This window comes from Pseudorca crassidens, chromosome 10, assembly GCF_039906515.1.
Source record: "Pseudorca crassidens isolate mPseCra1 chromosome 10, mPseCra1.hap1, whole genome shotgun sequence".
Taxonomy (NCBI): domain Eukaryota; kingdom Metazoa; phylum Chordata; class Mammalia; order Artiodactyla; family Delphinidae; genus Pseudorca; species Pseudorca crassidens.
The window spans coordinates 20,855,932-20,870,719 of NC_090305.1; the positions used below are offsets into that span (position 1 = coordinate 20,855,932).

At 41.1% G+C, this 14,788-nt stretch overlaps 1 protein-coding gene across 1 annotated transcript; it reads left to right on the forward strand.

The window, feature by feature from the left end:
• The first annotated feature begins 13,401 nt into the window (after positions 1-13,401).
• H1-4 (H1.4 linker histone, cluster member) lies at positions 13,402-14,177 on the forward strand. Its single transcript, XM_067752196.1, has one exon. The coding sequence runs from the start codon at positions 13,451-13,453 to the stop codon at positions 14,108-14,110; it is 660 nt and encodes a 219-aa protein (XP_067608297.1). The 5' UTR covers positions 13,402-13,450; the 3' UTR covers positions 14,111-14,177.
• The last annotated feature ends 611 nt before the right edge of the window (positions 14,178-14,788 follow it).

Sequence of the window (14,788 nt, forward strand, 5' to 3'; positions counted from 1 at the left end):
GGAATCAGCTTCATAGTGTTATTGGGAAGGCAAATGAGGTAATACAGGTAAAGACCTCAGAAGAGCGCCCAATCCGAAGGGAACCCTCGACAAATGCGAGTTGCTATTTGCTGCTATTACCATAAAAGTAATTATCTAATTACACAATGCAACCAGTGGTCTAATAGCCCAAAGAGCTAAAAACTGCCTGTCTCTTTGGAGGCTTTGTTTGCTTTAATTTGGTTATTTGTTACACGAATTTTATATTGTTCTCTGGACTTTAGTCTTTAAGAAATACCCTGGCCTCATCAATCTGTTCCACCGGGGCCTCCCATTGGTCAAATCTACTGGAAGCCAGAGAGCAAGGGAGCCTGGGAATTGTAGTTTCCAGTGACAGCGGCTTCGGAGAGTAAACAGGCAAATGAGGGAAACAATCAGAAATTCAAACAAATATTTCTGCAAATCTGATGCCTGAGCATGAGACCTTGTATCTGCACTCAACCAGAGGTACACTTCCATCTTTAAGTGCAGAAAAGAGCAGAAATAAGGCCCTGCTCCTTTTTTTTAAACTTTTAGGTGAGTTATGATATTCTGTGAGAGAAAGAAGTGGGTATACAATTTTCAGAAAGCAAGAAGGCATTTGACTTTAAACGATTTACTCTTTTTATTTGTACTCAATCCAAATGAAGTGACTGCAACTTTGAAGGCTCTTTGTTTTGAGTTCTGGAACAATGTGAAATAATGAAAATAAAAACCCAGATATGGCCATCCATCAGACCCTACTTTGCAACCCTACAATTGCAACCCTACAATGCGACCTTGAGCAAATTATTTTCCCTTTTCATCTTCAGTTTCCTTGTCTGGAAAATGGAACCGATGATGATCACCCACCTCAGAGGATAGATGCAAAGATTAAGTGGGGATAATGTGCTTGGTACATAATAGACACTGAAAACCATGCCCTCTCTTCCCTTTATTTCCGCTTGTATGTCTTTGGCTTATCTCTGGATGTATCCGTTATCTATTGCTGCATCACAAATTATCCTCAAACTTAGCAGCTTCAGGAGCTGAGCGTGGCTGAGCTGGGTTCTCTGGGTCTCTCACAAGGCTGCATTTAGGATGTGGCCAGGACTGCCATCATCTCAAAGCTCAATTTGGGACTGATCCGCTTCCAAACCCGTGCACATGGTTGTTGGAGGGACTCAGTTCCTCAAGGGCTGTTTGTTAGACTGAAGTCCTCAAGTCCTTGTTTCTTGTCATGTCGGTGGCTTACTGACTTTCTTCTGAGGAAATGAGCAAGTGAGAGAGTGCAAGTGGGGGCCCAAGATAGAAGCTACAACCTTTTGTAAACTAATCTCAAAAATGACACACCATAGCTTTTGACATATTCTCTCTTTTTTTTTTTTAAGAGTCTGTGCTTTTTAAAATTTTTTATTTATTTATTTATTATTTTTGGCTGCGTTGGGTCTTCGTTGCTGCGCGCGGGCTTTCTTTAGTTGCGGCAGAGGTGGCTACTCTTCCTTGTGGTGCTCGGCCTTCTCATTGCAGTGGCTTCATCTTGTTCCAGAGCACGGGCTCTAGGTGCGTGGGCTTCATTAGTTGCAGCACGCGGGCTCAAGCTGCTCCGTGGCACGTGGGATCTTCCAGGTGCAGGGCTCGAACCGGTGTCCCCTGCATCGGCAGGCAGAGTCTTGACCACTGAGCCACCAGGGAAGTCCCGACATAGTCTCTTTGTTAGAAGCAAGTCACCAGGTGCAGCACACACTCAAGAAAAGGGGATAACTTAGGGATATGAACCCTCAGAGTCAGGGATCGTTTTGATTCTGTCAGAGGATCCCCACCACACTGGATATATCACAACCTGATTAAAAGAAGGTGAAACTGTCTTCTTGATCCCGCGTCTTTAAAGATGGAAGTGTACCTCTGGTTGAGTTCAGATACAAGAACTCATGCTCAGGCATCAGATTCGCAGAAATATTTGAATTTCTGATTGTTTCGGTCATTTGCCTGTTTATTCTCTGAAGCGGCTGTATGTACTGGAAACTACAATTCCCAGGCTCCCTTGCTCTCTGGCTTCCAGTAGATATGACCAATGGGAGGCCCCAGTGGAACATGTTGGTGAGACCAAGTTATTTCTGCCCTTCCTGCCTTTGCTTCCTGGGGTTTCTCCAGCCTCACTGGCATTCTTTGACTCCAGTCCCACCAGATAGCTGGTCTCTTGGTGGTCTCCACTCCTGTCTTACCAGCCTGTGTTGCTCCAGCTTCACTGGAAACTGGATCTCCAGTTGGGGCTGGCCCCAACTCCTAAATGATAGCAGCACCTCTTTTTCCTTTGTCCTAGCTTTTGGAGAAGTGGCAACTTCTTGCTGCTGCTTATCTTTGGTTACTCCTCATCTCTCTTTTGGTTTCTTAACTCTTTCATGATCTGTTTCACTGATTACCTCTATTAAATTCATCCTATATAAGATCCCTGGAGCAGTTTTTAATACACTGACAAACAGTGGGACTGAACCCAACTGATAAACATTGGTCTTCCCTGAGCAACTCATGTACAGAGCAGTATTTGCAGCAAAAGTTTTCTAAAGCATTTGCGATGCTAAATATCTGTCCTAGTGCTCATGCTGCTGGAAGTCCAGAGGGTGATTGCTTATTCAGGATGTAACTTCACCACTCTGGGCTTAAGTTTCCTATTTTACAAAGTGGGAGGCTTTGTGACATCTGTGGTCTCTTAAATCCCTGAATATTAGGGGCTGCAGAATTTCTCCACAGGGAAAGTTTAGGAACCATATTTTGGGAAGTGGGTGGAGACACTTTATATGAGACCAAAGTTGGGGTGAAGGGGAAGAAAAGAAAATAAACAAAAACCCAAAAGCCTAAGTTGTCCGTGTCACAGAAGAGGGGCGTCACTGGTGGAGACTGTGGGGGAAGTTAATGAGGATTGTACTATGACTTCATAAACTAAGTATGTTGTCCTACAAATTGCTTCCTATTTCCTACTCCAGCCACTGCTTTCTACCCCACCCCAAATCAAAGAATAGTGCTTAGAAATAAAGTTTCAGGGCTTCCATGGTGGTGCAGTGATTAAGAATCCGCCTGCCAATGCAGGGAACACGGGTTCGAGCCCTGGTCCAGCAAGATCCCACATGTCACGGAGCAACTAAGCCCGTGCTCCACAACTACTGAGCCTGCACTCTAGACTCCGCGAGTCACAACTACTGAGTCCACGAGCCACAGCTACTGAGCCCACGTGCCACAACTACTGAAGCCCGCAGGCCTAGAGTCCGTGCTCTGCAACAAGAGAAGCCACCGCAGTGAGAAGCCCGCGCACCGCAACGAAGAGGAGACCCTGCTCGCCGCAACTAGGGAAAGCCCGTGTGCAGCAACGAAGACCCAACGCAGCCGAAATAAATAAATTAATTAAATAAATCTATTTTTTAAAAAAAGAAATAAAGTTTCAAAACATGAGAATAAAATTTTACTGTACTTGGTATAACAATAATTTATAAAGGATGGCAGAATTAGTCACTGTTACAAGGCGGAGAGACAGTACAGGAAAGCTCTCTTAGTTTAAGTCCTTGGGCAAGTTACTTAACATCTTTGGATGCAGTTTTGTCTTTTGGAAAATGGTGTAATAGTAGCATCATTGCGCCAGTGACTTGTAATAATCCTTGTTATTACAAGGATTAAGTGAGTAAGTATTTGAAAAGTGCTTAGAACATATTGCATTTACTGGCATATTGTATTTACTCTATGGTAAACTTTATAAATATATTGCAATATTCTAAATTGTAACTGACTGTATTTGTACTGTAACTGGTATAAATTATATTGGAGTATCATGGTTACTGTAAGTCTGGAGAATTCATATAAGAGCAACTGTGAGAAAAGGGAGGTTGGTGATCACCTAGAAAAAGAAGAGTTTGTAGAATGGTAACTTGTTCAGTGTGTCTTCTCCACAAAACAAAACACTGTACACAGGTGTCCTCAGGGTGGAGGAGCTGATTGATTGGGTGACCACTTCTTGATAAAAATATCCCTTATTCGAACTATATGCTCAAAAAGCATCCTCTAATCTGTATCTTGGTCTCCTGACCAGAAAATATGTACACCTCTGATACTTATTTTCAATATCAAGTGCATCTCTTATTATAAATTAATTAATGGCATTGCTTATTAACTCATTTCATGTGAATTTAGGTTTGTATAATCATAGTAATAGGTAATAGATAATATGCAGGGTTGTTTACTATGTCTCAGTATTATAAGCACCTCAAAAATATTTTATCAAATCTCAGCATACTCCTAGTGAGTAGATAATAGCTGTATCCGTTAGATTTTGCTAAATTATATAACAAAAACCCCCAAAATCTAAGTGGATGACAATGGCAAGGGTTATTTCAGGCTCACATTGCATTTTTTTATAGATCGGTTGTGGTTCTGCTCCACATTTTCTTCATGGAGGGACCCAGACTAAAAGAACATGACATGAAAAGATCTCATTGCTCCTAACGATTCTGCTGGAAAGTGAGTACACCTCACTTCTACTCACATTTGATCTACCAAAGCAACTCCCATGGCAGGGACTGATATCAAGTTGGAGTGGAAGTGTACTCCTCACATAGGTAGGCATGTCATAAATCGATATTAGTGGGCAGGGATGTATAATTCTCCCAAAAAGGGCAGCAAAACATTGGGAGTAAAAGTGAAATCTACCTCACTATCCTCATTCAAATTTTAGACATGAGAAACTTGAGAAATAGAGTTTAGTAAATTTCTTAAAGTTGCAAACCCGGTAAGTGATAGCATTGGGATCTGAAATAGAGCTGTTCATCTCCAGAACTGTGATAGCCAGACTCCAACATGGCCCTGGTAATTCTCATCCTCTGACATGCATGCACATGTGCAGACTCCCAAACTAAATAGGACTGATCTATGGAACTAATAGAATATTGTGATTTCTGAAGTTATGTCATAAAGGATATTGTGACTCCTGTTTTGCACTCTCTTGGATCACTCATTCTTGGGGAAGCCAGCTGTGATGGAGTGAGCTCTCAAGCAGCCCGATGAACAGGTACACATGCCAAGGAACTGAGGCTTTCTGCCAATAGCCAACACTGACTTGCCAGCCATGTGAGCCATATGAGACATCTGGGATTGGATCTTCTATTCTCAGTCAAGTTTTCAGATGACTGCAGCCAGAGTAACATCTTGACTGCAATCTTATCAGAGATCCCAAGTCAAAACCACCCAGTTAAGTCACCCCCAAATTCCTGACCCATGGAAACTGTGTGAGATAATAAATGCTCATTACTATTGTAAGCCGCTAAATTCTGGGATAATTTGTTACACAGCAATGGATAACTATGCCAAACTGCCACTGCCAGGTATGAATTAACAATATTGTGTAAGTGGATGGAACTTACATTTACAAACCAGCAAATTCATATAATTTAGGGGGAACAGAGAGGGAAATGTAAAGGGATGCTGAGGGAATAATAGGAAGTAGGATAGACAAAGAGAGAAAAGTCAAGAACAGAGAAAATATACACAGGCTCAAATGCAATCTATTCTTGTTCATTGAACCATCTCTTTTGAAGACACCAGCAACATCTTTGAATAAATTGATGTTGAAGAGATTGATTCGGAAAATGATTATGAGTTCAATATTAAGGTTAATGGAAAGGTAGTTAATATCTCTGAAGTCATTCTTTCTCACAGGGTCCACTTACTAGACAGAAGAGAATACTTCTCAAGCTCTTGCCAGAATTAAGGGATCTGTGTTTTGACTCTTAAGAGTATATATGTAGACACTTGTGTTTTATATTCTTAAGCTCTTCTGGGCCAAGAAAGGATACCCAATCCTCCATCCCAACCCCAGATCTAAACTACTCGCCACCTGCACCTTCTGCAAGGACCCTTCCTCCTTCCAGATGCCACAGGATTCCCTTCCTGACAGCCCAGGGGACAAATCACTAACCTCTCTCAGGGCTTTCATTTTGAAACAATAATGGGTTCTTGGAGTTTCCATATACTTCAACATCCAAATTAAGTTTAGAATCATTTATTAGATTCACTCTTTTCATATTTTTTTGTTTCGGTTTTATTGATTTATTTAGACTTAGGCCAGTGAACAATTTAACTCTGAGTTTAGAGCGTAAAATGTGCATGAGCTTGTGTATAGTGCAAAATACATAAGATATCAAAGTATATACATACTCTGCAAGATATAAAGATAAAGAGATTAAGATCACCTCTTAAACTATACCTTCAATCTGCTGATGAAGACTATTATTTATTAAATCAATTTATTTGGTTGTGATAAGAAATCAATAGATTTCTCTACTGAAATTAAAGAGAAAAGAGGAGAGGGAAGAGATGAGAAGAAGAAATAGCAGAGCAAATTGCATTGAAAAGGAAGATCTATTACTTCCTCAAAATTTTGTTTCAGTAAGGGCAAGCATGAGCGCACGTGAGTGTGAGCGTATGATGTAAAATGTGTTTCCTAGTGTAGGTTACAGTCAAAAAGAGTTCTTAAAAAAATAAATAACTGGCCAGCTAATGACCATTTGAAAATAAACTGAAACCATTACTGTTTAGGCTACAAAGCACCCAACACTTAGTGGCTTAAAACAACTATTTTATTATACTCATAGATTCTTCAAATCAGGATTTCTGATAGAGCAGAGTGGAGTTGGTTTGTCTCTTTGCCAGGATGTTTGGGACTTCACCTGAAAAGACTTGACCACTGGAAGCTGGAATCAGCTGGAAACTCCTTCCCTCACATTGCTGGTCCTTGTATTAGGATGGTTCAAAAACTGCTATGACTAACCAGAGTGCCCAAACGTGGTCTCCACAGGCAGCTTGACTTTCTCACAACGTGGTCTCAGAACTACCGAAATTCTCATGAGATAGATAGTTCAGAAACAGAAGCCTAAGTGTTCCAGCAAATCAGGCAGAAGCACCATTGCTTTTTAAGACCTAGCGGTGGAGGTCACACAGCCTCCCTTCCTTCACATTCTATTGGTGCAAGCTGTCACAAGGTCACTCAGATTCAAGGGGACCAGAATTAGACTTGTTGCGGGAGTGACAAGACACATTGGAGAAGGGAATGTGGGTCAGGAGAAATAGTTGCGACCATTTTTGAGAAGCTAAATTTGCCATATTATATAACCACGAGAATGTCCAGGACTGGTAGACTAGATAAGTAAATACATTGGGCCACATGTATAAAAGAAATATTAAACTGCAGTGCAAATCACCAAACTAGAGCTCTCCGCACCAGTATAATACAGAGGGATGGATCTTGTTCAGGGAAAAAAAACAAGACATGAAAGATTAAATACATTGTGATTTTCCACATATACATAACAAAATCAGGCCAAACTAAAGCATTGTTTATGGATACACAGATAAATGATGAATCTGTAAATGAAAAAACACGTATATAATTTCTGTGAAAGTCCAGATAAAGAGCAGAAAGAGGAGACAGATAGTACCTGAATGTCTGAGAAACTCAGCACCCATATATTTTTTTTTAATAAGCTTCATCATATTTTAAAGAGAAACATGTTGTTTACTAATAATAAAGTAATTATGCTTATGGTAGAAGCTTTGAAAAACTATTAAAGTTTGGACACAAGAATAAAAATCACCTACATTTCCGCCACTTTGGCAAACCTATGTCACATTTAGGTATATTTCCCCCTTCTATGAAAAGTGGTATAACACGGTGAGCTATGAAGAGAAACTTTTTTTTTAGGAAACTTTTTATTTTGAACTAATTTTATATTTACAAGAAAGTTGCAAAAACAGTACAAAAAGTTTCTTTATATCCCTCAACTGGCTTCCCCTAATGTTAATGTCTTACATAACCATTGTACACTTATGGAGAACAAGAAATGGACGTTGGTGCAATATTGTTAACTAAACTTTATTTATTTTTCAATTCTTCTTTAAAATTTAATTCAAGGGGCTTCCCTGGTGGCGCAGTGGTTGAGAGTCTGCCTGCCAATGCAGGGAATACAGGTTCGTGCCCTGGTCTGGGAAGATCCCACATGCCGCGGAGCGACTGGGCCCGTGAGCCACAATTACTGAGCCTGCGCGTCTGGAGCCTGTGCTCCGCAACAAGAGAGGCCGCGATAGTGAGAGGCCCGCGCATCGCGATGAAGAGTGGCCTCCGCTTGCCACAACTAGAGAAAGCCCTCGCAAAGAAACGAAGACCCAACACAGTCATAACTAAATAAATTTTTTAAAAAATTTAATTCAATTTTTTTATACAGCAGGGTCTTATTAGTTATCTATCTTATACATATTAGTGTATATATGTCAATCCCAATCTCCCAGTTCATCCCACCACCACCCACCCACCCCATCCCCACCCCCATGTTAACTAAACTTTAGACTTTATTCAAATTTCACAAACTTTTCCACCAAGTCCTTTTTCTTTTCCAGGATCTTATTCAGGATCGCACATTGATTTTACTTAATGCTTTTCCTTAGTCTCCTCCAGTCTGTAACAATTCCTTAGTCTGTCTTTCCTTTCATGGCCTTCACATTTTTGGAGTATTGATCAGTTATTTTTTTAAATGTTCCTTGGGTGGAATTTGTCTGATGTTTTCTCATCCCTGGAATGAGTTTATGCCTTTTGCCAGGAATTAGCACAAAAACGATGAAGTATCCTTCTCAATGCAAGGAGTTCATGATGTTGATATGTCTTACTATTTGTGGGGTTTACCCTGCTCACTTAGTTAAGGTGGTGTCTGGGTTTCTCCACTGTAAATTCATTACCTTTCTCTTTGTAGTAGATAGATATCTTGGGGAAGATACTTTGAGACTATGCAAATCCTGATTGTCCTTCAAATTTCACTCAGTGATTTTAGTATCCTCCTGTGGATTTCATCTGCAACAAGGAAAAGTTGTCCATTTTCCTTATGTATGTATGTATTTATTTACGGGTATATATTTTATCTATGAGTTAAAATCCAGTATTATCAATTTTTATTTTGTTGCTCAAATGGTACCAGCTTTAGCAATTAGTAGCTCCTTGAGAGTGGCTTGCATGGTGTTTCAACAAATTTTCATTTTATTTTAAGCATCTTCCTTTTCTGGCACCACAAGATATTCCAGGCTCACCCTGTATTATCCCTGCTCCAGCCTTGGAGCCACTCACTTCTCCAGGTAGTCCTGGTTCCTTTGATTAGAGAATGATGCTTAAAAACCAAAGATTGTCTTCCAGGTGTGCTGACTGCTACTAGGGTGTCACTGCTTTTAGTTCCACTCCGCTGACAGAGCAAGGAAGTATATTTGTATGTTAACCCAATCACATACACACACTTCTAGGTGTCTGTATCTATTAAACTGGAGATGTATTTTAAAATATGAGTTTATATTAATACTTCTGATTCTAATCCAGTACAAGTTTCATTTTAGCCAAATACTTCTTTTTGCACTAGTGAGAACACTGGATCTCATTTTCTACACTGTGTTTACTTCTTTGTTCAATTCTAAACACATAAGTATTTTCAGAATTGTTAACCCATAACCCTGAGAAAAACACTTTTATTAGATTACAACCTTTATGTGTAGTTGCTTTTGTCTTTAGCCTTATAGTATCCAATCAAGATACTGTTTTCTACAGTTACTTAAGTTAATTTTTATCTTCCCCAATCCCTTTAGTGTTATTATGTAATAACTGTAACTTAATATAGTTTGGTTAATTTGTTAGTGCTTGTATTCCATTCTGAGTTCCCCCATCTCTACTGCTTTTAATAGTGTGACTATTTTGCTGGTATATGAAGCATTACTATAGTTTTAAGAGTCAGAGTTATACAAAAAGACATACTCAGAAAACTGTCACTCCCTTCTCATCCCTGCAACTCTGTTCCCATTCCTTCCTTCTTTCCATTCCTTTCTAATCCCCACCCCCACAGATAACAAATCCCTTTCATTTTTGGTTTATTCTTCCTGTGTATCTTTTGCACAAATGAGAAAAAAAATGTATTTTCTTATATCTTCATCTTTCTGTTACAGAGGGTATCATACTATAGATACTCTTCTGCACTTGGCTTTTTCACTTAACCCTCTATCCTGGAATTCATTCCTTAATAACTCATAGAGATCTTCCTCATTCATTTTTGTAGCTATATATTACCCAATTGTACATATGTGTTCTAGTTTATTCAATCGCTTTTATACATGGATATTAAAGTTTGCTCCAATATTTTACAGTTCCAAAGAGTGCTGCAATTAATAACCTTGAGTATGCACCATGCCCCAGCTTTATTTGTTGAATTAAATAAAAATAATAACAATTTCTGAAATAATATATAGCCCATTTTAAGAAGTTTTCCAGAAATGCTCTACACCAAAAGCCAAGATAGAGTGCCTCTTAAAAGAGCCTACAAAAGGGAGGCTGTCCCAACAGATAGAGATCTACAGGTGGTCTTCATAGCGTCACCATGGCTGCGATCATACAACACGCCTGCTATGAGGAAGCTGGAGAAGGGCTAATTTGTTTAGCAAAAAAGCGCCTCTTCCCCAAACTCTGTCTTGACTTTTCTACTGAAATAGAAAAGTCCAGAATCAAGTGCTTGATTCTGGAGCCCAGAATTTTGGAGTAAAAGGAACTAAGTATAAGCCTCACTTTCCTTTCAGCTTTTCCACAAATCTCATCATTACTCTTAGCACAGTTGCTACCGTGTTCAAAATGGAAATGTTTGCAGAGTGCTCCCCATTTTTTATGACTTGGGGTTTCTTAGAGGCTTAAAAATGCCAATAATAGGAAATTACTTTTTGTAGATCATTAGCGATTAACACACTTGAGAATATTTCATGGCTATAAAAGTTCAAGAAATGCATGAGGAAGACTCCTCCCACTCTGGCCATATGAGATTGTACTGTAAGAAATACATTTTACACGGTGGCACCCAGCACACCATCAAAAAGCTATGCAGAAAACTGAAACTACCTGCTTTGGGCTCTGATACTTTGTATTCTATTCTAGTTCATTAAAAAGGAAACATTTTGGCCTTGTGCTACAAAATTGATTTTGCAACCTTTAATGATTGTTCAGACCTGCAGCCTGAAAAACACTGAGCAAATGCTTTGAAGTCAAACAGATGTGAGCTGAAATCCTGGATGCACCTCTTACCAGCAGTCTTCTTGGGAGAATTCAGAATTATCTGCGGCAAGACTTTGGAATCTATATTTAAAGCACAGGTACAACACACACATATACACACACACACACACAAACACCCTAGGTAGTTCTGATATAACTGACAGATCAATAGGAAAATAGAGCCTTTGGTGTTACTTCTATTTCAAATAAATGCTTGATGTAACAGTGGCATATCCTCTACGTCTTCTTTAAGTCTGTCAAATAGTTTTATTTATAGAAAACACACTGCAACATAGGAGATGAGCATAGATGAGTTAAAAGATCCCAGAATTTGAAGAATTTAAGTACCTCCAAATCAGAAGTCGTTAGGAATACATAGAAAAAAGTGAGGTATTTGAGAGAAAATTCCAGTGTGCTCTGCAAATTTCAACTACGTAGGGGAGTGGTTTTGTTTGTCATTGCAAATGAGCATAACCCCACTGCCCTGGGATTAAAGTGCCCATAAAATCAATTTCTGTAGTAACCATCAAGTGGTCTGTTTTGGAGCCTAATCCCCTCCCTTTTTATTTTAATATATAACAAAGCGCATATTTATTTTTCACTAGCATGCACAAATTACATTGAAAATGTTTACATATTAAGGCTTTAAAAAATATTGATAATTTATATGTCTTTTATACCAGATTCAGCATTAATTTAAACAAGACTCTTTTGAGACATTTCATTCATGTTGAATCAAAGATCTGTATTCTTTTATTTCAGTAGTAGAGTCTGTTGTGTGTGGAGAAAATTGGGGGAATGGAACTAAAAATTAATGTGATGTCAAATGCCATGTTACAACCAGCTACACCCACAGAATTGTATCCTATCACCTTATAGCACTGGCCAAAATTTCAAGTCTTTCAAGTACATGGCTTGTAGTTTTTAAAGACAATTCCGTCCAGATCATTTTCCAGGAATAATTCCTTTAGTTGGGTTTTCATTGCCAACGTGTACACTTTGGTGATTGCCAATATGTACTACCTAAATAAAACCACTTTTTCAAAGACCTTGCAAAGGGTGTCTTCAGAGGACAAAAACTTAACGTGGATGGTCCCTCAAAGCTCTGCTTCCGAGCTGGAAATCTGAACTTGTCATTCGATCCTACACGGAACTTATTTTCTTTTTGATGGAGCTCCAGGAAGCATAGGACCATAATCTTCATGAGTGAAGCCATATTTGCTGTGTGGACTAGTCATTCATCAGTTATTCAGTGATAACAGGGTCTGGGTTTCTCCGGTAAAGGGAATAGATATGTTATAATCTACAGTTTCCATTTAGTTCCCCTTATGATCAACGCTTGAATTCCAACTCTAAAGAGTATATTTCTATTTGATCCTGAAGCATATGCCAAAAGAACTCACCAAGACTGCAAACAAATTCTTCCAAGTGCGCCTCCGCTTCCAGTGACTTCATAGAAAACATCTGCGTGTTATTTGAAAATTAATCCTTTTCCATCTGTGTATCCTGTGTTTTGGACTCCCTTTCCTTCCCAAATATCCTGAATTCAAGGTATCTAAACTCATGGAGCAGTTGTCCAGAGGAGGAGAAGCAACCGCCCCTCCCCCAACCCCTGGGAGCAGACAGGAAAAGAATTATCCTAAGGAATTGTTTAAAAACCCAGACGCAACAGAAAGAAATAAAACCATGGCTGCATACGTTGATGTCCCAGGGGTCCAACATTTAACCTCATATGGGCAATAATTTGTTTAGCATTAAACTAAACCAGTTTGATGAACTCAAATGCCCTCGGCTCAATAGACAGGACTCTCAGAGGAGCCTGTGTTACTTCCCTCACTTAAGTGCAGATTTGTAATAAAAATCCTAATGCCAGTTACATGCTTTTTGGACCTATAAGAACCTAACCACTTGGAGAATCATATTTGAGAGGTCAGAAAACTCCACAGTTAAAGATCGGTTTATAATTTACGAAGAAAATAGAAAGTTTTGTTTCTCTGAGTTGAAATTTGACAAGCACGGCGGGAAATATTGCTGGGTTTTGGCATAAGGTTTTGTGCTTTCCTCATAATTTGAGACCTGAGTGAAGCCTGAGACTTCGGGGATCATTTTCTGGGAAAAATCGGGCAATTCAGTGCAGAGAATTTTGATATTTTTGGCATTTTTTGAGGTGTAACAAACACAACTCGGGATCCGAGAGGACACTCTGAGGCTGCCAGCGAGGCGGGCTGGACAGCGCACCAATCACGGCGCAGCTCCGCCCTATATAAACGGGCGGGCGCAGCGGCGCGGCCCGAGTCCCGGCCAGTGCCTCTGCTTCCGGCTCGAATTGCTTTCCCAACAATCGCCTTCAACATGTCCGAGACTGCGCCCGCCGCGCCTGCTGCACCGGCCCCTGCCGAGAAGACGCCGGTGAAAAAGAAGGCCCGTAAGGCTGCAGGTGCCGCAAAGCGCAAAGCGTCTGGGCCCCCGGTGTCCGAGCTCATCACCAAGGCTGTCGCCGCCTCCAAGGAGCGCAGCGGCGTGTCTCTGGCTGCGCTCAAGAAGGCGCTGGCGGCCGCGGGCTACGATGTAGAGAAGAATAACAGTCGGATCAAGCTGGGTCTCAAGAGCTTGGTGAGCAAGGGCACTCTGGTACAGACCAAGGGCACCGGCGCCTCGGGTTCTTTCAAGCTGAACAGGAAGGCGGCCACCGGGGAGGCTAAGCCCAAAGCCAAGAAGGCGGGCGCGGCCAAGCCCAAGAAGCCCGCAGGAGGGGCTAAGAAGCCCAAGAAGGCGACGGGGGCGGCCACCCCCAAGAAGAGCGCCAAGAAGACCCCAAAGAAGGCGAAGAAGCCTGCCGCGGCTGCAGGAGCCAAAAAAGCAAAGAGTCCGAAAAAAGCGAAAGCAACCAAGCCGAAGAAGGCGCCCAAGAGCCCAGCGAAAGCTAAGGCGGTGAAGCCCAAGGCGGCTAAACCAAAGACCGCCAAACCTAAGGCAGCCAAGCCAAAGAAGGCGGCAGCCAAGAAGAAATAGGAAGTTGCTTTGGCCTAAGGCTTAGAAGCTCGACACAACCCAAAGGCTCTTTTCAGAGCCACCCAAAGATATCAGGAAAAGAGCTGTTGGCACGTTTTAAGGGGGCGTGGTTAGGAAGTGAAAGGCTGCAAGTGAGGGGCGGCCCTCCCTGGGGTGGGTATTGATGGCCTCGGCTGTAGTACAATGTGACAGTCCCTTTAGGAAACTGGTAAGAGTGCGGTTAGACTGACCAGGGAACAGGCCTGAGCGTAAGCTTGTTTTAGGCTCCAGTGTGCGGAGAGTGGAGACCGCTGGTTGAAAGTCCCCACTTCGCCCCAAAGGGCGCGGTAAGGGAGAGCACAAACTCAGGGGCAGGAAGTCTCCCCCCACCGTATCAGGCACTACGTTCTGTAGGTGTCTGGAGACCACTAAAGTGAAATTTAAATGTTTACCCCATTGCACGAAAGATGGTTTATCATTTAATGAGCCACTTGCATTTTCTTTGCTTAACAAGGGCATGCCGACAGGCAAAACTAGCAAGTTTGCGGGAAAAATACTCCCAAGTATTTTAAACATCATGGTTAATAAGTAACAAAAATAATCAGGACTTCTGATAGAGGACGAAGAGGTTAAGAATTGTGAACTTTTAAGAGGGTGACCCAGCCCAGCACGTTAGGTGCAGGTAGTGGCTACTTATTG

Bases quoted from the DNA above. Each gene is read 5' to 3' on its own strand.
- H1-4 (XM_067752196.1), top strand. From the start codon at position 13,451: ATGTCCGAGACTGCGCCCGCCGCGCCTGCTGCACCGGCCCCTGCCGAG.